General features: G+C 43.1%; 1 protein-coding gene across 2 annotated transcripts; it reads right to left on the bottom strand.

Annotated features, from left to right (window-relative positions):
• TRIB2 (tribbles pseudokinase 2) lies at positions 1 to 21,784 on the bottom strand. Of its 2 annotated transcripts, none has more exons than XM_065681646.1 (4): positions 21,736 to 21,784; positions 19,919 to 20,338; positions 15,651 to 15,943; positions 1 to 2,398 (listed from the first exon to the last, which is right to left on the bottom strand). In XM_065681646.1, the coding sequence occupies exons 2-4, from the start codon at positions 20,186 to 20,188 to the stop codon at positions 1,930 to 1,932; spliced, it is 1,032 nt and encodes a 343-aa protein (XP_065537718.1). In that variant the 5' UTR covers positions 20,189 to 20,338; positions 21,736 to 21,784; the 3' UTR covers positions 1 to 1,929. The 2 variants fall into 2 exon arrangements, with proteins under 2 accessions (XP_065537718.1, XP_065537717.1); XM_065681645.1 differs by lacking the exon at positions 21,736 to 21,784 and adding an exon at positions 21,194 to 21,295.
• Between the last annotated feature and the right edge of the window lie 3,209 nt (positions 21,785 to 24,993).

The raw sequence follows: 24,993 nt of genomic DNA, 5'->3' as shown, positions 1-24,993 counted from the left end.
TTTAGTTAAATATGCACAATTTTATTTATTGAAGAGATTAGGACAAAAACATTAAACCAAATACATGACAAAGCACCAGAGGCAGTAAAACCCCACCATGCACATCACCAATCTTTCCTCCTATAAGGTACTTATAAAATAAAAAAAAAAAAAAGTCCTTCTTGACACAGCACCATCTTCAGAGTGTAAAAACATTACTCCTTTATATTCTTAGTTACCAAAATAGAACCAAGGCAGGTCAGCTGCAGCTAGCTTTGTCTCTTGATAAAGAACTGTGAAACATCCTCTTGAGAGTGGGACCATAACTTTCCTGCAAGGCAGGCAAATAGCATCCATACGTCAAATGCCAAGTAGCTGTACGCACATGCCACATACTATAATTAAGCACAAATTCAAGTAACATTTACATACTACAGAGTCCACATGTACCTAGCCAAAAAACATGACCACTTCACAAAACGTATACAGGCAGTAATATCAGAACAACTGAGGTACTGGAAACACAAATATTTATGCCAAGAGATTTCAATATCATACAGCAATATAAAAGCAGTAATAAAAACATTTGCCAGTCTAAATCAAATAAAGCTATCTAGAAAAAGAAGCTAAATAAAAAGTTATTTAGGGACAGAAATACCTGAACAGAAAAGAAGTGTGTTAACTACAGCATGTAACATGTCATCCCAAGTCAACCCGTAATTGAAGTACTGGCTTAATACATCACTACTGTGACATTTTCTTCAATAAATAGAATAAGTCTTGACAATACAAAAGGTGCATATTACTGTGTATGTTTCAAGAGGAATATCTGTAATATAAATGTTCAGCTTATTAATACCCTCTTATTTCTTATTCTGGACATAAACAAAAATCAAACCCAAACAATTCTTTTCCCAAGTTGAAAGGAACTCAAAGAAAAAAAAAATAATCCAACACAATACTCTTCTTCAATAATAAAGAGCCCTCTATTTACACATGGGCCAGTCAGTTAAAGAAGAGATGGGTTCTCAGATAAAGACACAATTAAGAGCTTTCTGCCCTCTCTAGTCATAAACGTGCAGCATGGCAGATATGGAAGCCAGTATCTCATATCTTAAAAAAAAGAGAGAAAAAAAAAAAAGAGAGAAAAAAAAAAAGAAAAAAAAATTATAGATTTTTCTTCCCCCCCCCCCCCCATTATAGCAGTAATGCATCTGGAAGTTCGAGTTATAATAGCTTCCTGCAACAAACCATTTGACACAAAACAGAACAGCTTCTTAGATGACAGTTACTTCCCCTTAAGGGAACAAAGCATTAAAATGTCATTTCCCGACAAGAATATTAAGTAGTTTATTTAGAAGAAATGAGTTGAAAATAGCTATCAAGAGACATGAACTGAAATTTTGTTTGTTTTTAGCACCCACTTTTCATGTCCATCTTTGTGCACCTAATTTTTTTCTTAAATTAATCCCATTAATTATTAGACATCTGATTAAAAAAATGTTAGCCAATTATACTTTCCCTGAATAATGGCTGAAGTTAAATATCTAACAGTGCGATGCCAAGATGTGAGCTGAGGCAAAAAAGTTTCTATTTGTTGTGAGTTACCACTATTTTTAATGGAACAGAAATAGGAGTGATACAGCTGCACCAGAATTGGCATGTGCAGTCTCCTTGGCTCCAAAAAGGTGAGAAGCTACAATTGCTCCATGCTGCCTTTTCTCCTCCAAATCAATCTAACCTGATAGCAAGCTCCCCCCACCCCCCCAGTCTGTCCCCATGCTACATTTGTTATATTAGCTCCTTGTAGAGGTTCCTTCTCAATCTGAGGACCTCAGAGTGTCTTTTGCTACCAAGCTAGGCTGATGCAGGATGTGATTTAACACGGTCAGGAAGGGCTCCTTCATGTGTCCATCTCCAGGTTGTGTACCTTCTGAACAGTCTTTGTGCTCAGTTAAAGAATGGGTCCAAATCTTCTTCCATGTTGACATCAGGCACCAGCTGATCTGATACTTCCTTAGCACCATATCCTGAATTTGATACATTAAAATCTGTAGAAAACCATGGATGGTCCAGAATTTCCTGTGAAGTCAGCCTTTCCGATGGCTCCCGACGCAGTATGCTACGTATGAGGCATTTTGCCTTGGGGGATAGAGTTTCTGGAATGTTAAACTGCCCACGACGGATCTTGCTGAAGAGGGAACTAGGCTCTATGTCATGGAAAGGATAGCGTCCAACTAGCATGGTATAAAGCATGACACCTAGACTCCATACGTCCGCTGCTTTGCCAGAGTAGCTGCCATTTGTGTTCAAGATCTCTGGACTCACATAGGCTGGGCAGCCATGCTTATCAGAAAGAGAGTCATCATTTCCTCTTAAAATATAAGCATCTTCTAGGCTTTCCAATTTCACTCTAGTCCTGCAGGTAAAAGAAAACAAAAATCACTGAGGTAAGCAAACATCAAAACACAAATTCCTGTCTGTTACAATCAGACATACAGGGAACATTGCCACACATTTACAGAGCTATAAGATTTCAAACATAGTTATGTCCAGTAAACTCATTAGTAAAGTCTTAAAAAGATAAAAGCAGCTGTCATATTCATGTGCTTAGTAAATTTTACATAGACATAGTTTCAAAAAGGAGACATAAACCTCAAGATGTTTTCTGTGTTGGCTGCACTCTAATGTACCTTAATGTAGGACTTATGCCCAAATACAAGCCTAGCCCTGAGAAAGTTATTTTTACACCTTCACAGTAGTGAGCAGTTGCTTGTAATTCCACAAGGTTCAACAGGAATAAAATAGTCACTCTGACCCTAAATCATCTCTCTGACCAACCAACATTTTTCTTTATTCCAGCCTTAAGGAAGAGCAATTTTAACGGATTTCAGCCTTCCTAAATAGACCTTTGGGCAAGGAGAGATTGGGTGAGCTGCATGCTGCCAGAATTAACAGCAAGCTTATCTACTCAGCTGAACCAGAGGAGCTCCTCATATTGGAAAGACAGAGAGGCTAGGGAAGGGCTTGCAGAGAGATGACAGGGATGCCTTATCTAGACTGCAAACTCCTTCTGCCTGCAAAGCACTGTGAACTTGTCATTGTGCTGCAGTAATTATCTAAGCAAGAGAATTTTCTTCCCTTATGGATATCACACAGGAGCAGAAAATATGATGTAGAGTTGCCTGCCATAGCACTAGATGAACATAACCTTTCTTTCCTTTTAATCCTTACTGCCAGCATCTGTAACTGTATTTAAAAATCTGTCCCTCTTAAAGGCATCCAAAAGAATTATCAATTAGCCTTTAGAGCATTTGCCAGCAATGGTTGGTTTTGAGAGCAGAATCTCTACAACACAACGGGACTTGTCCAGGGCGTCTAGATGGAAGAGGGACCTAGCAGTGGTGTAGGCTTTCTTTTCAACAACTCCGGATCATAATTCAGCTTTGGGTATTATCACCCTCATCCCTCAACCTCACCGGGCTGTATGGTCACTCTTAGCCACATGTCATGGCCATGATCCCTTACAACAGACTGGCAGGGACTGAACTTCATCCCAGAAAGCAGTACTCATATCTCTTGACTAAAGCACATCATTTAACAGTCATTAGAGACAAGGAGAGCCCTGTTTCTTAAATGTTTACTGAAGACAACATTGCTTGGACTTGAGCTGCAAAGACAGCTGGGCCAGCTTTGGCTTAGACTTGGTTCCAGGGCAGCTCAGCACTATCTTCTCTGAACCAACAGAAGAGCATTCTACTCCATGGAGTACTCCAGAGGCAACTGTGCCATAAACTCTCATAATGACACTTGGACCTTTTCAACAGCTAGAGACATTTACCAACAGAGGTGAAAGCCCCTTTGGCAACATGCCTCGAATCAGGAAGTCATAAATACAGAATTCAGAATACCTGGCTCCCAAGCACAGTGTGTCAAGGCAGCTCCTTCTCTCCTTTAATAGGCCAGTGTTTTCTCCTTCAGTTCGGATGCTGATGGGGTTTGCATAACACACCTGCTTCCTGATTAATTACCCATTGCCAGCTTAACAGCACTTCTCCTGGCTATGGACAACCACCTCATTAGCACTCAAACAATACTTTACAGCAGCTATACCTCACACAGGAAGCTGGCTGCAAGGAGAAACTTAACTACTATTATCCATACCACAGCAATCTCCCTCTGTACGCAGCTCAGAGGGCCCAAAACAGGAAGGAGAATAACTATAGAGAACAAGTAATTCACGATGCCCAGCTTCTACAAGTTCCTGCACCTGCACAACATAGGAAAAGCAGCGAGAAGAAACGCCCAGAAGAAAAAACACACCAAAGAGGGCAGAAACCAGAGAGGAGGAAATGAAAAGGAAGGCAGGGACATAAGTTGTAGTTCCATTTGCATTGCCCACCTCAGTTTTTCCATAGAAAAGTATGTGTAGCAATAAAACTGTGAGGCCAGCTACTCAAACATGCATTAAGTCACTGAACTGCCAGAAAGGAAAGCATGGACTCAATCCCACTAACAGAAGCTGAACACACACACAGGGAGTGGGGCAGAGCATGCTATTTATAAGCAGCTTACAGGAGGGAATTCACCCCACACACATGCTCCCCTGCCATCCCAATGTCAACAGTGCAGGGAAACACAAACTTTCCCATCCTATTTCACATTTCAGAGAGCTGCCAAAAAAATTAGAGAAACAGTTCAATGAGAAGCTTTTATATTACAGAAAATTACTGGAATTCCCTAATCTTTTATTTTCTACAATGGATGCAGAACAAAACCACAAGGAGCAGACTGCAAGGTGCGTCAAAGAAAAAAAAAAAGAGACCTTTTTCTCCAACAGAAACCATTTTTCAATAATAAACCAGAAGCAGTATACAAAAGCCTTATCCCTGCCTTGCTTTTCTTTCAAGGTGCTGCAGCTTACAGCCTTCCGCACATGCTACAGTGGGTTTTGTTTAAGCAAGCAAATGGAACAACAGCTGGCCCTTATCTGCCTGCTCCTACATAAGCTGTGGCCAAATGAAGCAAACGCTCAAACCAGGTTTTTCATCCTACTGAGCTGACAGGCTTTGAGGAAACAAAAGGTCCTAAGTTAAACAAAACCACAACCAACCTTCGGTCCTCCTCCTCACTAGTGCCCAGACCCTCAACAAGTAACACCCTCCTGTACAAGGTACAAGTGCTGAAATGGCGCCTCTACAACAAGGTGATGCTTCAGTGCAGGCATGGCATTGGACAGGCACTCCACGCACATACACCTTTCCCTTGCAAACTGCAGGAGCTGCATCTCTTGAACATGTACTGCCAGGTATACAGCCTCACCATGACCTCCCCCTCCCAATTACCACCAAAAGCAACTCAGGTGTTCCCCTCTCTGTGAGCCAGCAGCTGAGCGGGGAGACCCACTCCAGCCTGTTTTCACCAGTGATGGATGACTTCACATACTTCAGCCTTGCATACAGAATACAGTCTGTGACCGTGCTACGCAGGTGTAAACAGCAAGTCTCACTCTCCTTTTTACAGTCATGTCACGTTTTCCCAAAGAGGAGCAGGCTGGCCCAGAAGCTGCTATTTCCCAGCTCACAGCACCCCATCTCTGTGAGTTTCCAGCTCTCACTAGCCTTCCCTTCCTCCACATTTCAAGCATTGCTAAAAAAGCTCTGTTTTCTGCAAGCCAGAGAGCTTTTTCGTTCTTTGGGGGGGAGGGAGGAAGGGTGAGTGGATGGGTGGAGGGGAACAGGGAAGAGGGGAATCTAAATACACAGAAACTGGATGAGAAGCAATCTCTCTCTCCCCCGCACACTCTCTCTCTCAGAGGAAGTACTGAAATCAAATACCCAGGAAAAAGCATAAAAGCCAACAACAACAAACAGACCCTCAAAACTACAAGTAGTTTCTGAGAACACAGAAACTCCACAGCAAAAGGCGGGGAGTGCATCCAACTGCAGAGTAACCGAACAAGCCTAAATTCAACACTTGGCAGGCAAGGAGAAAGATTCAAAACAGAACACTGAGATGTGAAATCACAATCAGCTTCAAAGTGCCCCCCATCCCAGAGCAGGAAAAGGACAAACAAAAATCTTTCACTTTTTTAAAAAAGTCACATTTCTAAAAAACTCTCATTCTCTAAATAATTAACTCACATCAGTCAACTGAAAGACCCACCAAGAGGAAAAAAAAAAAAAGAAGCTTCCCAAAAGCATCAGCATTTGAGTTTGACCATTTAAATGGCTGCAACAAAATTAATCCCTAAAGTTCAAATGTAAGCTACTGCCAAAGCCGGATGAGAATCACTTTGTACACATACTGTAGGGCAACAAAGACTTTTGTCAAGGCTTACGTAATTACAGTACATAATTTCAAGTTTTAATGCAGACCCTGAATAAGCACTTGGAAAAAGAGCATTATGCATCTATCAGATCATTGATAAAACACTGCATTAGTCTAATGCATTAAAAAAAATACAACCCTGAATCATGGCTATTTAAAAAGGGGAAGCTATTCTGTCTGTGAATGCTTTCCCATTACTGGTGAATGAAACCACAGAAGTGCAATCAGAGGGCAGCAGCAGCACTCGGACGGGAAATGCGTCTTTGTCCCCATAGAAACCGTCAGGGAAACCCATGAAAAACAATACCACTCTGAATTTCTTATCAATATGCCATTCATTACTTGACTGCATTCAGACTTTGCTCTTCAGTAATGTAACAAAACCTAATCAATTAAACCACTTCCAGAAGATTCTTCAATGCAACCTCCTGAGTTAGCACCCATCTCTGGCAGACAGCTTTGTTGCACATCCTACACTTTTTTCAGAGTGATTCGGCTATTCCTCCCAGCAGAGCTTAGGGACTAATGGCAAACTGCTATCCTGCCTTTTGACACTGAAGCCAGGTCTGTAAGAACCCAGTGTTCACACTTGCTCTCCAAAAGCAAACACAATTTCCATACCAAAATCAGTGGAATTATTCAGAGAGCTCTAAGCTCCTAAAACTGGGGGCGGGGGGGGAGGTGGTGTGTGGAAATAATCTGGACCATTTAAAGCAGAAATACTGACTTGAGAGTTTGGGTGTTTCAGAGGAAAATATCCCACTGCAGTGAATAAATAGTGAGTAGCAAAGAAGCCCATGCCTGAATCAGTGGAAACAGTTGCTTCTATTCTGTCCCCAAAGCCATCTGTAAGGGAAATAACACCTGAACCACAGCTGAGCCACTGCTACCATTTTGGAAACACTAACAGCACACCAGACCCACAGGTTTAGGACAACAGCATACCTCAGACAACAGCCAGATCAGCTGCTTTGGGAAGAGCTGGAAGAAGCCATACTGTTATGGACACTCCAGGTACACCATCCACTTGCTGTTCAGGCTGGACTAAATGATGATCATGAGATGACTCAGGTTCCGGCCTTGCACCTCCTGAGAACAACCAACCATCATCCAAAACAACCATCATTGCCATCTGAATGGCCATTCTATTACCATAACTGCAGGCAAACACAAAATGGCAACTTCTAAAGGGAAGAGGTGCCTCGCAGTATTCCCCCTACACAAAAAATGAAGGCACCCAAGCAATGCTATCTCGTATTTCAACATTACTCTGACTGAGGCCAGGAAAACCTTTCCCTAGGTAGAGGCACTCAAGCCATCAACTGCCCAGTAGATCAGGGATTGCTCCTGTGTGGCAAATAATTTACAGGTCATTTAATCAAGGTCAATCACACCATTAGAGTCACAAGGAAGGGAAAAAAAAAAAAAGAGAGAGCAGCTAACCACTGGAAACAGTTATCTTTTCTAATTGATTTTTTTAAACTAAGGGAATCTCTCCTGAATAATGCAGAAGTAGGCTGCTGTTGCAGACACAGCGAGATGGGGAAGGCGGCTAACGCAACCCTGTGCAGATGATTTGCAGCTTGGTGCAAAGGCTCGTTCTGAACTCAGAACTACCCTATCTCCTCTGGGGGCATCAAGGCACACGGGATCAGAGGGGAAATGTTATGCCATCAATTTAAATCCTGCTCCTTTCACTGTAAGATCCTTTCCAGTGCATAACAGCACACAGCCTGGGAATTCACCATGCAACATCCTACACAACTTCAGGGGAAATAAAAACTAAACACTGCACAAAGGCAGGCAGACAAACTGTCTCTTGCATAATGAAACAGGTTCAAGGATATCTTTCTAAAGACTACTGGGACTTGCAGGCAGCACAGGTTTACAGGATGAAGCTTGTTCCTAAGGGAAGATTCCCTCACTGGTACTTCCTCAGAATGAGGAAGCCTCTAAAAATTACATACCCCCACCCTTCCTCCAAAGAGATGCTACCACGACACTAAGCCCAGCCCCACACCCTCTTCCTGATCTGCAGGCTTAGGGCTTTTAACTTTTTTTAAACTAGATTTTTTTCTATAAAATTCCACTTAAATGCTCAAAGATCACCCCCTCGCACACCTCCAGAAAAGGCTGGGGCCCCAAAGACCTCAGCTTTGCAACACTCAAATAGGATTGCTGGGAACAGCCTGTCCTGTATGCCATATACTGAGTTCCTTTTGCGCCTTTACTGCCTAAGAAGTCAACATGTTCCTCAAAAAGTAGGTAGACAGAGGTTATGTGTACGTTTGGGTGCAGGTTCTCAAATCCAGTGCAGACTTGTTGTGGTTTAAACCCAGCCACACAGCTCGTCCACTCACTTCCCCCCTTCTTTCCCTCCCTCTACTCCCAGAGGGACAGAGAAGAGAATTGAAAAGAATGCAACTCCCACAGGTTGAGATAAAAACAGTTTAGTAACTAAGGTATAACACAAATCACTGCTGCTGCCACCAATAATAATAACGATAACGGAAATAACAAGAGGAAAGAATACAACACCTCAACACCAGCCAACCGATAACTCGCTCGCCCCCCCCCCCCCCCAGCTGAGCACCGACTGATACCTCGTCCAACCTTGCAGTCCACTAGCCCTTCCCGGTAACTCTCCGTTACATCCTGGGCATGACGTGCTGTGGTATGGAATACCTCTTTGGTCAGTTTGGGTCAGGTGTCCTGTCTCTGCTTCCTCCCAGCTTCCCCTTCTCCCTGGCAGAACATGAGGCTCACAAAGTCCTTTGTCAGACTAAAACATTTGAGCGGCAACTAAAGACATCGGTGTTATCAGTGCTGTTCCCAGGCCAAAAGTCAAACCACAGCACTGCACCAGCTACTAAGAAGGAGAAAAAATGACTGCTACTGCTGAACCCAGGACAAGACTCTTCCACAGAGGGTCTCAGTTGCAACACTGTGAGGAGCCCATTATTTGATAAGCACCTGGCTCAGGGCAGCTATATCGCCTCACTTTTATCAAGATCGCATTGAAGGTCAGAGTTATAAAAGGCTCTGCTGTGAACTGCATGCTGTGTTCACCATCTTTTCTAGTCTTTTCATGCAATGCATGGTGAAGCTCCATAGGAAAAAGAGACCAAAACTTTATTTTATTAACATACTGCAAGTTGTGAAAAAAGCCTTACACTTTCTGAGCCTGCAGTAAATGCTCAGTACCTCCAAGATAAAGCAGTGGCATTACTGCACAACCCCACTGGAAACCTCTCACTTAAGATGTCTGTAAACCTGTCTCCAAGCAATACATATTTACCAAAAAGCAGGTGCTTAAGACTAAATACATCCCAGGTTGGCTCCTGTTTACAATCTCCACCTTTCCTCTCCCTCCCAAGCCTGAAGCAATCTCACAGTGTGGTAATAAGGACAATTAGAAGAAAAGACAGCAGCAGAATTTCACCACGACAGTCCAGAGCACCTGCCACTAGCTGGGCTCCCTGCCTCCCCTCCTGGCCCCCAGCACAGATGGCCACAGACAGCCTCAGTGTCTGCTCGAAAGTCAACACGGAGTGCTTTGGACCAAGCCTGTGGATGGAGCCTTTGAAACAACCAGCCGCTGGACTCTTAATGGAAGATGTCTCAAGCGACATCCGTTTCCAGGGACTGCAAAGCACTTATCATCAGAGAGCTCAATACTGTGATAAGCATCTCATGATGGGCACCCGACCATGCCAAACACATCTGGCACTGCAGTCAACACATAACACAGCATTCCACCAGAGGCCCTTCCCGGAAAGCCATCAGTGTGCTGGGGTGGCCAGGCAGGACATGGAGACACCCTGCAGCAGCGCAGCACAGCCCAGCCTAAAGGAGGCCCCCAAGCAAGACTCCCCTCCAGCTCCAAGCACAGCACTGGGCTGTACCTCTACGACTATCTATGCCCTCGGGAGAAGATTGAAGCATTTCACAGGCCTGGTGTGATGTTTGAGGTCTGCAAAGAGCCTCCCACACCCCACTGGGAACAGTACAGCACACCTAAGAAATCCAAAGTGCACTGCTTCCAGGAACACCAGGACAAAACAGAGGCTTGGTAACCAAACCACATGAAGGCAAAAGGGAGAGCATGAACCCTTCCGTGGAAACCAGTTATGCAACTGCTTCATCCTCTACCCAAAGTCTGACAACAGATTTGCTGCCTGTGAAGAAATTTGCCTTCCTCCCCATATTCTAGGAATAATAATTTCTAGGTTGAAATCTGACCTATGACTCTCCACTATCGAAGAATTTACTCCCTTTGGTCCTGTGGCCCCATTCAGGGTAATGTGAAGAGGTTAAATGACAAAACAGATGAAGATTGGTTTTATTTCTAAATCTTCTGGTATTTAAAGAGCACTTCTATTTTGTTTGATTTTCTTCCACTTTAGGACTCTTTCTAGGACTTGGAAAGCATTAACTTACCTGTTCACAGTGGAATTGTAAGCAAAACAGCATATTCTAACATCACAGGGAAAAGTAGCTGATGGTATTACAGTTTGATAAATGCTGGGGAGGAAAATTACTACCAACTATAGGAAAATGAAAGGTCTACTTCAAAAAAGGTTGGTAGATGCATTCTGTATTTATTTGTGGGATCAGGTATGTATCATTAGAACTGCAAACAACATAACTAGGTCATCTTAAAGCATCATCCACTCAAAAGTGAGAAACTTTAGAGGAAAAAAAAAAAGAAAAAATCTAAGAGAAGCAAATAAATATGTTGTGCTAAAACAGGCTTTCTGAATTACTGTATTGTACTGTCTGCCTTCCCCTGGTGCAGAGCAAAAAGTGTCAAACTCCATTTATTGAATCCCACCTGCCTCATATTTACTCAAAGAATACAGGAAAATTACAATATCCAAACACCAAAATTATTTTAATTTTCCCTTCAACGAGTATGATGAATGCGCAAGGTCTTTAAGCTTCAAATATTATGACAGCTAATATTTTAATATAATTAAAGGCTTAAAAATGCACTAAAGAAATTAATAATTCCCTGACAGCAGAAATGTTCTTGTATTAAGAAAACCACTGGAACAATCAACACAGAAATGCTTGATTTAATTCCGAGATCTTTGAAGTGGCTCTTTCTCAAAGCATCTACTATGTATCACACCAAAGAACTGCTTTATTGGCTATAAACTATGTATAGTGCTATTTTTAGCACAATCCAAAAAATCCTGTCCATTCTGCAACATGGTTGTGGGACAACAGCTAGGAGAAGGGCACAGTCAGTCTGCCCAAGGGCCTACTACAAGGACAGGCTGTACAAGGAAACCTGTAAATATCATGACATGAAACACAGCAAAAATAATCATAAGCAAGAGCCCCACAACATTAGCACTGACCTGGCTTAATATCCAGGACAAGAAAGAACTACCAAGAGGGATGGAAACAGAAAACACAGAAAAACGTGTTTTATTTAGCTCATCTCCACTCTTTCCGATTCAAGTTTTATTTGGAAGTTTAAGGACCCAATTTTTAAAGTATTCAAGAATCTTATAGGTACTTTAGAAAGTCTGGTGGGACCCAGCATGGCATTTTCCGTATTTTCGGTTCTCCAAGAGTCACTGCCCTCATTTAATGGATGTGCTGCTGCTTGTGAACCCAGTCTTACGAAACATTTCCAGCCATGCTGTAATGTCTTAGAAGTTCTGCTTCATCAAGATCAGCTGCAGATTTAAGGAGCTTAACTCTGAAACTGTAGTACTAGAAGACTGGCCATTTCACCTATAGTTGACAAATAAAAACACAGGCACACCTCCTCCCCAAAAACACAACCTTAACCCTAACCTTCTTTTACACAAAACAAACAAACAAACAAAAAAAAAAAAAAAAAACAAAAAAACCCACCAAAAAAAAAAGACCTTAAGTGCTTGGCAACAGCACACATCATTTTAATGGAATGTAGATTACCCTATCTTCAAAATTTCTGCAGTTCAGGACTAAAAGAAGCTATAGATAAAGTACCCTGAAACACAGACAAATTGGTTTCACTTGTTTCCATACTATGGAATTTTTTATTTCATTTTTAAGTGCTGATGTATTTACACACAAGGAGCAGTAAGAGGTAGCACATCATCACAGTCTACCTTTGATTTAGCACAAGAGAACGTCACTAGTAAGATTAGGATCCCTACTAAATGTTCAGCACTACCAGGCTCAAACATTATTTTCTTCCACCTTCCTACCTCCCAGTTCATTACAGACATCTCAAGGCACTGCAATTTGCAACATCCAAATAACATGCATTCTTAGCAGTGACCTGAGTAGCAGCACAGAGCACTCATGACGCTGCTAGATCAGGAGCCTGAATCTTTGCAAATTCCAGCTGTAATTTAGATAATAGGAATGGGGTGGAAAGAATTTCAATGCTGTATGCACCCATCTGTGCAAAACTTCAGGAGCTCTGATTTCATTTCAAGCTACCAGGATATCACTGGGATCAATTGAAAGAGTATGTACTAAGAAATGCTTTAATTGATTTATTTTTAAACAAACGGAACTGCTTCCTTATATCCTTCACTTTCTCTCTGGCTCCTCCAGTCTGACAGCTCTCAGCTAAGAGCAGATGAGTATCTTACTCAAAAAAAGAAGTGAGTTTTCCATTCATGTGTTGCCTGCATGCTGTATTTCCCATCTTCTACCAAAAAAAAGCTGTGACTATTCAAGAGAAAGTTTCAAACCAGTAGGTACTTAAAGCGGACTGCAGGGGAGAAAAAAAAAATACTTCAGGAAGCAGGGAAAGAACAACTAAGACAGAGCTCTGCTGAACAGGCAACACACAGCAGTGCAGTTCATATATATATTTCTCAAAACATCATTTTCACTTCTCTTTCCTCCTTGGTTCATTACTGGTGTCAGAGAGAACAGATCATGTATATCGCCATATTCCCAGGCACTGCCACTGATGGCAGCTTCTGGAAGGCAGGCTGCTCAGCACATGGGCATCCTCACCAGAACCAGCAGCCTCAGAGAACATGAGTTTGGAAGGGTGCAAGCAACACACAAACATCTTTGTGAACCCAGAAGGATCAGGAAGATTTTTCAGCATAAATATAGCATCAGATAGAAAGTGATGACTGATTACAGCCTGATGCACGTGAAAAAAACACAGTCTCTGTTTGGTTCTATTTCTATCTCACACTATTTCATCTCTGTTTATTTAGCAGAGGAAGGATTACAATACCACAGTACTTACAAATCAACATTACATCCAGAAGAAAACCACATTGTGATTATCTTAAAAATAACCAGCAAGTCCTATCTGACCTTTAAAGTGAATAATTGTAGAAGACACTGTTCAAAAGTGAGTAACCGTGATTTTGCAGAGGACGGTTATGTTAAAAACATTCATAAAAGCAAACACTGCTATTATAGTATGCACCACTCTTCTTGGGTGGCTAAAGGATTTGGCCCTGTGCCTCCTATTGCATTCAGTTCCTAGTGAGCAGCAGGGTAGGAGTCCAAAAGTATTCAGCACAGGCCCATGTCTGCTCCCACTGCACTGCCCTGGCTTCACACTGCTTCCACTTGGAGCAGCTTTTCCAAATCCTACCCTTCATGCAAAACCACACAAGTTCATATATATTCCCAGAAGAGGAAAAAAAAAAAAAATAATAAATTAAAAAAATCCATTTTTACATTAGGAATATCAGCTACAACAGAAAACAATCCCTACCTCAACTATTTTGTGCAAGTTTCCTTCTTATCTGTATCAGAGGTGCTATAATGGTGGTTAATTAATAAACTTTTACTCTAAGTTGTGAAAGTGCAGTTTACATCTATCTGCTTTGCATTTTTCTCTGAATGGACATAAAACTAGTTTCACTTTAGGGTTTTTTATTTGAAGAGAAAGAAACCGTAATCATATATATTGGGGCCATTGGAAAACCAGGGAATAGCTATTTGCTTCATAGAGAATTGCCTGAACTGAATTAAGAAGTGAAAATGTCTTTTATTTTCAGTTTGTAAAGAGATTAAAAGGAGTTTATTTTGCAAAACTCAGCTTATAATAAAATGAAGTAGAGATAAACAGGATAGACAGTTGTGAGTTTTATTTTAAGGCTGGGAACTTCTCCTTCCTGACTGAATTGTGTGTTAGTTTTTTCTAACTCTCAGATCACAGACTTACTGACCCTACAGAAAACTTTTGTGCCTTCGCTGTTGCTTATAATTTCCCCAAAACAGTCCCAAATGGAATCAATAATGCACTGGGGTTTTTTTGACAAAGATCTCAGAACATCCATTTCACTTCAGCGACAGCTTGAACAAGCTTTCAGACAGTTTATAAGATTTAACTAAAACAGAAAAACATCTCCCAATCCTCTACCAAGGCATGAAGAAGCACAAAGGCAGGCTCTGCCCCTATTCAGTTTTTTTCATAATGGTCATCTTCTGTTTAATCCCGCTGTGAAAGCCTGACATTGCTCTGGCAGCATTTATTACTCTGGTGCCTTATGTGGAAGTCACAAGCAAATACATGACATAGCATAAAGAAAATAGGTAACAAGGAAAAAGATTGGAAGTTTCCACAGGTACGAGTATAGCTATAGCTCAGTATCAGAAAGAGCACTTCAACAATATGCCTAGAGCTTCCAGCATCATTTATTTCCATGTTTTCCATACTACTTCCCCAAATCATTACCACCCAATTATTGAGAGGAGGGTGCGCAGGAAGGAGATAAAAGGGTAGGTCCCCAAGTACCACAACAGCTCTGATAATACAAACAGGCACCCACACAGAAAGACAGCTTTAGTTTTACTCTGATCATATAATAGACCAGCCTATTGTCTCAGAAGCAGTTTCCAGACCCTTCCGGTGCTGAAAACAAGAACCTGTCCACAAAGCAGTCACTGGTGGTCCTTCCCTCCAACCTGTGTCGACATTAACCACTTCACTGTTCTTCCTCTTCGTGCTTCCTTATTGGAATGAGTCATTCCAGTCTACAACCTTTTTTAACATACTGGATCTTTTGCACCTTTCCCCTTTAAACACCAGCAGCATTTACAATAACAGAGCTCTTACACCAGATATCTATGCAGAGCCTTCCTCAAGCAGACATCCGCTCCTTAGGAATGAGGGTGCTCCTCAGACACAGATGCAAACAGCCCACTATACTTACTTTATTCCAAAGCCTAAGTCAGAAGATAAAATGGCACATCCATCCCATGATTGTTTAGTTTCCTCTGCAACCCAAAGTGTAACACCTTGTTGTTGACATATCATCATTTCTGGCACACAAAGTGCACAGCATACTGCAAGCCTGAATATCTGACCTCAGGCACCCCCACCTGTAACATAACGTAAGGGAGACTCTTACCTTTCTTCATCCTTGAAAATAAACTTTCGCAGCTTGAGATCTCGCAGTACCAGTCCACCATCATGGCAGTGTGCAACAGCAGAAGCTATTTGATAGAAGAGTTTGGCTGCCTCCTCTTCTTTAAGCTTCTTGCAGGTACGAACAAATGAATGCATGTCCCCATAGCTCCTTTCAAAGAACACATACGCTTTTGTCTCCCCAAGAATTATTTCAGTAATTTGGTTGATATTTTTATGTGCAGGCAGACAAAAACATGGTGCTAATAACTCCTGGTAGCAGCCAATATCAAACACCTGCAGAAACAATGACAGCAAAGCCAGGGTTAGCGACATGAAGGACATCGAAGTCATGGTACGTCTAATTCTATTAACAGAACCATCTCCAAGTACAATTTATGATGCTGCTGAAGCTGCACTGATGTAAACAGGATGTCACAAACTCACAGCACTGAGGACAAGACAAAACAGACTATACAACCCTACACAGAATATATGTGTAACCTTAACAGGCTAGTCTTCAAAACTCGTAGCAGGAATAGTTTCATTAGCTAATAAGTGATCAAATTTAGAATGTAATCTAAATTAAGTTGTGAAGATCAGCAACATATAAGGGCAGTACTCAGAAGGAAATGTGTTTATCTTCTATTTACCATCAAATAAATTCAGAGAACACAGCCAGTAGCTTTCTACGGAGAGAAGCTGTCGTATTAAATCCACACCGATACACATGCCTCTCTATTTTATTAACCCATTAAAGCCTTAAGGATTTTCAAGTTTAAAATATCATCTATTGCTATTCATACTTACTTCCTGCCTTTCTTTCATCTCTGACAAACAGCAGAGTCACTTTCACTTTCAAAGTCTCAGTTTTACAATGGCTGTTTATAAGATCAGAAGGACAACCAGGAAATAGCCCTGCCTGTTGGAGTGCAGACAAATATCCTTCAAAAGGCAAAGACAAAACCACTCTGAACTCCCTGCATTTTAATCAAGTGTGCCATTAAAAGCAAAGTGTCCCTTTGCTAGTAAGCATGTTATCACTGATCTTATGAATGAGCTGTAAGAATTAAAAAAGCTGCTGGGAAACCCAAATATAAAAAGTTACTATAATCTAGTGGCGATGAATGAATCAGTATTTGAGTCAATTGAGAAATGCCCACACTACAAGAAAGACTTCATTGAGAAGAACAGAACTCAGTGTGCTGAAAGAGAATATAAGCAAAGTATTGACTGGAGTGATTTTTATTTTTAATTGTACCTGCTGCAGAGGTACTACAAAGAAAGGGATTAGCATTTCCACCAGCACAGAAACTCAATTAATATGTAACTTACTCTCAGGTGTTTTGTTACTTTGGTAAAAAGAATTTAAGGTAGTAATGTGTTATTCTAACTGAATATAAAAATAAAGAACCGGTATAGGTCTCTAACCAACCGGTTTAAGCTGCAATTTTTTTCCTTCTAGTATTTGTCTTCCAATAGCAGGTATTTGTACCCTTTCTAAGAAGCAAATCTCCCAGCTTTCTTTAAAGCTTTTAAAAAGAATTCGAAACCGAGTGAGATACACTTCAATCAAGATTTACCTGAGGCTTCAAAACCTGTCATTTAATGCTTCAGACAACAATCCTAATAAACTCCTTCTGCAGAAAAGGACCCAAACCCCAAGAAACCAGGGAGGGACACCCCCTCCTCACACATCTTTCTCCCCCACCCCAAACCTGTGTTGCTATACTCTAGCACAGACAAAAACAACCTTAAATGCAGGCTGCCAAACAGATCCAAAATATTTTACGGGAGGTGGATTAGTACTGAGGCATTCTGGTGACATGGTGCGCCAGGGAAGCAGAACCGGGGTGGGGAGGGGGTGCTGCTATAACCCCCGGTGTGTAATTCATTCCAGAGGAGAATTCATTGACATTTGGATCTCAAAATTCGTAACTACTACACTGTAAATGAATGGCTCCTCTACAAAGTGGATGTTATAAAATAAAATTTACACAGGGATGTTCATGTAGCTTGAACCCTCACATAAAAAAAAAAATAAAAATAGCCTTTCCAAAATTCTGATAAAAAATAGTTACATTTTGTGATTCTCAGACTATGTTAAATAAGTAGGTCTGGATATATACCAGCACTATGCTTGAAAGTGGGGAGATGGGAAGGGCTATCATACTGCTACAGTCTAGAATACCTTTTATAAAGGGCTTCTTTGTATCCCAGCTTTTAAGATCCCTGGCCTCAATTCAGCAGATGTCCAATAAGCTACAGTTTGATTTAGTTGTTGCTGGGAACTGGAAGTGAGAAGTTACCATTGTTTGGATGCCACAGAGCCTTGAAGCAAATAACGGCATCTGTACAGTCAGTGGGTGCAGCCAAATGAATCTTGAGAATCATCAGTATGTGTCTGTTATCCAAACCAATGTTTCTGCAAGCAATCTCTAAGAGCATCTTCAATAAGATACCAGATAGCAGGTTTCTTAGCCGGAAGGCTACTTGACAAGTAGTCATGATACTGCAGGCATTTTAAAGCATGCATTATACTGAGGTTTAGGACTGACAACTGCATATTCAAACTAGAAATTCAGCCTAAGATCGTATTTTTGGAGCACAGCTAGAAGTAGTGCCTTGCACATATGGAAAAATTGGTATTATTCAACTGTCAGGATCAGCTCAAAAACATACAGCTTAAAGGGAAGGGAAAAAAAATTAAGTCCACTCTTTGTGAGCTGCAGTTAATACTTGTTCATACTGTCATCAAACAGTGCCTTAATCCTGCAAGCCAAACAGGAAACAAAGAAGAGCATAGCCCCCGCTTTACTACTTGCTATGCAAGTTCACCTATAATTTCATGCAGAGCAGCAGCTTTGTGGGATCTGTTTATTCATGAAAAGATGCCAATGTCCTAGAGTGCAGCACTGTACTACTGCACCAAGCGGAGCTTTCATTCTAGAAATTCTCATGTTCTGTTTCAGTTTAGTAACAAAGCATTCAGTTCAGCATGCAATATTGGTCCTTTGCAAAGTCACGGGCCCTTTTTTTCCCCCTAAATAATCACACAAAGTCCTAGGTTGCCTTAACATCAGGTTTTATAACTCAATCACTAAGCATATTTAAACTGAACTCTGAACTCCAATCTTTACAAAACAGCAAACAGAAGCAATTATTTTCACTTCCCTGTTACAGGCTAGTCTGTAACTTCTTATGACTCAAGTATGAGAGAGTATGAAACAGAAATACCATCATTAATTCATAGAATATAAATAAACTGCAATATGTGTACTTTTCTGGTTTGCAGTTAGTTTGACACTAGAAATTTGCCAAAGGCAGCCAAATGGCATAATTCCATATTTTGGGAACAATACAAACAATGCAGCATGTGTTGCAAGGTTGCAATTTGTTACATAGTTATAAAGAACTACTACTGGTACTGCCTCAGTTTGCTAGGCGCTAAGTCTGGCTCACTACAGACACAATGAGAGTCACAATTTAGGAACAAAGGAAAATATTCCCTCAGCCCAAAAGGACAAGAACATCCCTCCACAGATAGTCACACCTGTGGGTTTCTTTTTCCCCCACAGCTCACCTTTGAATAGTAGGAGCAAATTGGGAGGAGGCAAGAAAAGGCAGACAGGCTACAAAAAGTGAGATACCTTATTTTGTCTGCTCTTCTAAAACCCGTAGGTGTGCAGGTTTTATTCTTGCTCAGTTGTGCAATGGGGGAGGATGCTGTTTGCAAACAACCTCCACGGTGCGAGAGCTCGAGCTGATTAATTCGATGTGGCTTTGGGGTTTTATTTAATCACTTTCAAGACAAAGCTGATGGCAATATTTCCCCCTGCTTCTCCATCCTCTTGGATCGCAAAACTCACGCGAACAAGTGACAGGAAAAACCGATGAAGCCGGCAGGTCCCAACACCTTAAAATTAGCTGGGGATTCCCTACTCCATTTTGAAAAGTGAGAGTGGGGAAGATGAGGCTTTTTCCTGACCTGAACTCACGTTAAGACCTACTTAAAAGCACGGCTCTTTCCAGAACACTATCACCCGGGTAAGAGGCAGAATTGGCTCCGGGCCACCGCTATAACGTGGCCATTGTCTAGAGCAAGGGAAAAGTTACAGGATGCGCCTTTAATCCTGGCTCCCTGCCTTTTGTTTCTCAACTGTTTAATAATTGAGCTACACGACCGTGCTCGGCCCTCCTGCAAGACACGGTAAACCAACACGCGACAGCAGGGTGACCCGGGGGGAACAAGGAGGAAAGGAGAGGTATTACCTTGCAAACCAGCTCCTCGCCACTGTGCAGATGTACGGCTCGGAAAACGTGGTCTCCCTCGAGAGGCTCCAACAATAAGTATTTCCCGATGCAAGAAACGCAATGCGACAAGTTCGGGGTCTCCGGCGGGCTCGGCGAGCCTAGATTCGGGCTAAAACTCTGGCTTGGCTCGATGGACCGTATGGACGAGAGCTCCTCGAAATCCTGGGTTTTATTCCGCGGTCTCCCATATCGTGCTATCGTGATAGGGGTTGACCTTTGTATGTTCATGAGTATGGAGAAGACCAGCCGAGACGCTGCACCGGAGCCCTGGCGTGGAGCGCGGTCCCTTGCCCGTCCGGCTGCGGCTGCCTTTGTGTGGCGGGGGTGGGGGGGGGCGGGAGCGCGGCGGCGGCGGGCGACCAGCCTCAGCGCCGCGTCCTGGGCACAGGGAGAGAGCGCTCAGCCCGCGGCCCTTTGTTCCCTCCGGCGGCCAGGCGCGGAGGGGCGCGGAACAGCGCGGCGGGGCAGCGGCGCCCGGTGCTGGGGCAGCGAAGGCAGAGGAGGCAGCGCGGGGCAAGGAGCGGGGCGGCCGGGCCTCAGCCGCTGCGGCTCCCGCGGGGCGCGCAGCGCGGGCGAAAACAAAAGGTTAGGTAACGCGCTGCGCGCAGCGGGGACCGTCCTTTCTCTCTCCTACGGCGAGGCTGAGCCGCGCTGCCGCGGCCGGGCTGTAGATGGCGCGGGAGCCCCGCCGCTGGCGCCCGCGGCGCTCCAAAAATGCCCCGCGAAATAGCGAGGGAGCATTTAACTTGGAGCGGGCAGCGGCCGCGCCGACAAAAGCGCGCTCGGCGCGGCAGGAGGCTCGGCAGAGCCGCGCCGGGGGATGGGACAGCGGGGCTTATGCGCACCGCTCCGCGCCGGCGAGAAGAAACGTGCTGTCGTGGTCGCCTCGACAGAACAAAAAGTACAACCACGGGAGAAGGAGGAGGCACACGCTCACGTTTCCCCAGCACAGCGGGATTTCTGTCTGGGGGCTCGTTGCCTTCGCGGCGTTTAATCGTAGTTCATGCACAAAGAAAACCAACACGACGAGAAAGGGGCTGGGAGTGCAACAGCGACAAGGGTGCAAAATAAATTGTAATAAATTGTTAAAAAAAAAAAAAAGAAAAGAAAATACAGCGAGCAGGTTTTGTTTGAGCCTTTTTTTTTTTTTCTCCTTGGGGGAGAAAAGGGATGGCCGCGCCGCTCCCCGTCAGTAAGGCATCGCCTCCCCCCGCCGTATCAATAGCTACTTACGTGGCGGGGACGCTGGCTGCCTCCGTGCCTCACTACCGGCCGCCGCACACCCGCACGGTGCCCAGCGAGCAGGCTGACTGCCCCGCCGCCCGGCCCGGCCCGGCCCCACCGCCCACCGCGCTGCGCCCCGCCCCGGCCCGGCCCCCGCCACCTCCCGCCCGCCGCCGGCCGCGCTCGGGGTAAACAAGGTGAGGCGTTCTTCCGCAGCGCTGTCGGGCTGTGCCGGGGCTCAGGGGACAGCCTGCCGAGCCGGGGCCCTTGCACCAGTGAGCACCAGAGCGCACCGGTGCGACTGCCGCCGCGGCTCCCCCCGCCAACTGAGTTCCGGCAGGTCCAGCCTCTCGGGGGACTGTCCTTGCGGCGTGAGATGTTAACTAATTAATTGTAATATCATAACAAATTAATAAATAGCAGCCAGGATCATAATGGAGTAAAGGCCCCTAAAAGCAGCGCCCGGGCGCTCGAGCCGGGAGTGCTGGTTTTCTCAATGAAGAAATCGGGTTGTTTTTTTTTCCGGGCATCGCGGCTCTCCGCATACTTACGGGAGCTAAAGCGTTCGCTTCCCGGTGCAGTCGGGTGGGAGGAGTTCTCCCGACTCCAGCCTTGTCTTAATCCATCCCAAAATTAAAACGGGGGAGGCGGGAGGGAAAGAACTTAAACCCTTTCGCCCTACACAGAGAAATGCATGAATGAGGTCGGGTTGACCCCGCCCAGCACCACTGCCGTCTGCTGGGGTTTTTCGCCCGCCTCCCTTTCATTGTTTAAATAGCAGGAGTTTGGGTATATATTAAAGTTTGATGAGCGGCTCCCTGAACTAAAGAGCCTGGCATTTGCTGCCTAGTTTTTGTCTGCGGGCTGGTTGTGAATCCCTCTCGGAGAGCCGGGCTCTGTCCCGGAGCTGCAGCTCTGGCAGGATGATGGCAAAAGCCTTGCCGGGTCTTGGCTCCTTTTTCCCACATCAGCACAAGGGAGCGTCAGAAATGCGAGAAGGGTTGATTTGGGGTGAGGACCTGCAGGGCTGGATGTTGCTTGCTTTGAAGAGGTGGGGAGAAAGAAGCATGCTAATAATGAAACAATGCTGTCAGAGAAAACTGTTCCAGAGGTGCCTGTTTTGGAGTAGGGGGAAATACCTCTACCCCAGGAACAGGGCTCCAAAAAGGCCATAAACATTCTTCCAGCAGGGCCTTGTCTTGACAGGGGAGTCTTCAGAAACAGCTGTGGTGAGGGGCAGTTCTCCCTCCACAGCATTTCACCTGCCCCACATACATTTCACATGTCCTCCATACTAGGAGCTATACATGCTACCTGTTAGACAGTTATATGATAAATGCTACTGAGAAAGGATCATTGTAATCTTAAGTTTGGCATGGAGAAGATGAGCCTCCAGCACAGAAGGGACATGACCTGGCGAATGTCTGTTGGGTATTGGGGATGGAGGCAGAACCAGAGATCTGCAATGACCTGTAGGATGACCTGCAGGCACAGTCATTGCTGTTTGTTGTAAGATGAAAAGGTGTTTTCCTCCCATTCCTCACTTATTCCCATCACGTCTGAATACTCTGTAACTTTTCAATACCATTTTTAGAAATGGGATGAGCAGTGCCGGATACTGAATCATTGCAAATAAGGACAAGCCATAAAGTTATGCAATACATTCTCTAGTCTCACATCCTGTGATCCAAATCAAACATTCTTTTCTTAGTAGATGGCTTTTTACACAATTTCTCCTTTGCTCTCCCCCTGCATACTCCTTCTGACTATGACAAAGCATGAGAGACCTAGAATCTTGCATCAACCTTTGTTCTCTAGACCAATGTTTTCTGTTTAACTTGCTTAGTTACCCAGCATCAGCTGGAGCCACAGTCCCTAGCAACTCTGGAAAGTCTGCGCAGAGCCTCCAAGCCCAACCAGAGAAAGGAGTGAAAGGAGGAAGGGATGAAAAAATCTGGTTCATTCTAAGCCTGTGGTTGGAAACTCCTGATTTTTAATAGCATCTGAAGAAGTGATTCAGGGTGAAATAGGACACACTTGCCATAAATATTCAAGTTGTAAGAAAGATGTTATACATTTCAGTTTCTGGATTTAATTCTACTCTAAGAGGCATGGAAAGATACATGTAGTGGGAATGGCACAGTTACCTATTCATTGGATGAATTTTTCTCATCCAGTATTTTAATAATTTTAATTAATTTTAATAATAATAATAATTTTAATAATTTTTAATAATTTTAATATTTTTACTTTCCTTTTCTATGGCATCTTTCCCCAAACTTAGCACTTTATAAACTGCTTCTGCTCTCAGATATGTCAATGAAAATATTGCCATTTCAGTCCAGTGTTAAAGGAATAAGCTCTGAATGAGCAAATATTTCTATGCCTCATAGAGACATTAGGTATACATAATCCTGCGCCTGTTTTTATTGATCTAAGTCTGTTAGTCAGCTGAAATTGTAGAGAAGGTCAGCATATAACATGTGAGATGTGAAAAGAAATAAGGTCCTGAAAGTCAGATCAAAGTCTGAACACAAAGTCAGCAGTGAAGTTTTGTGTAACTAACTGCTGCCTGTCTCGCTTAGCTGTGGTGCTTCTGTAGGAAGCATTAACTAAGTAAGAAAGAAATACTCGATTTGAAGCACATTGGCCAAAATGTCTGGGCCAAAACAGTGCTGTTGCCTGGTCCAAGCATACATGTCATGTTCACAGCACTTGGAGACTGTTGTTTGTAATAAAATGTGATGATAGTGGCAAATATTGATCATCAAATTTTCTCATACAATTGAATGAGATGAATTTTCTGAATTTGCAATATAAACCAGTTACTGAATCAACCAAGGAAGTAGCCAGCAGAATGGCATACAACAAAACTGTCGTGATCTCCCCGTGACCTTTCTGAAGATACTGATACATGTCAGAATGAAGGTTGTCTCCTTTCCCCCAAGTGAGCTGGGGAGGATTCTTTTTAGGACTGTTTACTGACTGACTTTTCATCTCTGGACTTCATTGTTCTGATTTATGTTGTCTGGAAACTGTTACCAAGAGAGACAACACCATTAGAAGTTTCTTTTAAAAAGACTTTGCCATTATCCACTTCTTTGATGACCATGTCCATTACTAATGTGTTGAATTCCCTCCCCGAAATGGCTCTTCCTGCAGGAAATGCACATGGGGAGGGTATTTTCCCTTTTGCTATTCCTCAGTGTACCAGGAGAGACTATTGAGGAGGCCTTCCATTTTCATGCTACGAAAAGTATCCACCAAGTTTTCCCCTTTTCTGTATTCAAGATTTATCTTCAGATAAACAGCAACAATAGATGTAGAAACTTGACTTTCGTATGTCAGGGACTAAGAAAAAAATATTAAGTGAAAAGTTTTTATAAATCTAACCTTGTGTAAAGAAAAATATCTTTTCTGTAACTCTGACTTATCTTTTAGCATCTGCTTTTGCGTATATGGATGCTGTGTGGACAGGAGCCAGCCCTCCCCTCCAAGCCAATAGCAGTCTTTCTTCCATTGATGTCAATGAGCTTAGATCAGAGCACAAGTCTTGTGAGTGATCAAAGACAGTTCTACATAAAAAAGACTTCCTTTTCCAGGTCAGTCTGCTCCTTGTCCCTTTAGAGAAAATATATTATCATCATACAAACACAAGCCAGAGCAAAAAGGATAATAATTTTTGAAGTGGTAAAATAAAGACCTTAATTTCATTTTTTGCTGATTTACAAAGTGCAGAGCTGAGCCTATTGGGAACATTAAACAACTATTAAGTGTTGAGAACTGTCATATTGAGAAGACAGTCTCAT

Source organism: Lathamus discolor, chromosome 5, assembly GCF_037157495.1.
Source record: "Lathamus discolor isolate bLatDis1 chromosome 5, bLatDis1.hap1, whole genome shotgun sequence".
NCBI classification, from domain to species: domain Eukaryota; kingdom Metazoa; phylum Chordata; class Aves; order Psittaciformes; family Psittacidae; genus Lathamus; species Lathamus discolor.
The sequence above is the reverse complement of the archived record's forward strand: the minus strand, read 5'-3'. Positions and strand labels throughout refer to the sequence as shown.

Excerpts from the sequence above, each read along its gene's own strand:
- TRIB2 (XM_065681646.1), bottom strand. The coding sequence starts at position 20,188 with ATGAACATACAAAGGTCAACCCCTATCACGATAGCACGATATGGGAGA. Across the intron at positions 15,944-19,918 it reads GCGAGGAGCTGGTTTGCAAG|GTGTTTGATATTGGCTGCTA; the intron begins GTAATACCTCTC and ends TTGTTTCTGCAG. Across the intron at positions 2,399-15,650 it reads ATTTTCAAGGATGAAGAAAG|GACTAGAGTGAAATTGGAAA; the intron begins GTAAGAGTCTCC and ends TTTTACCTGCAG.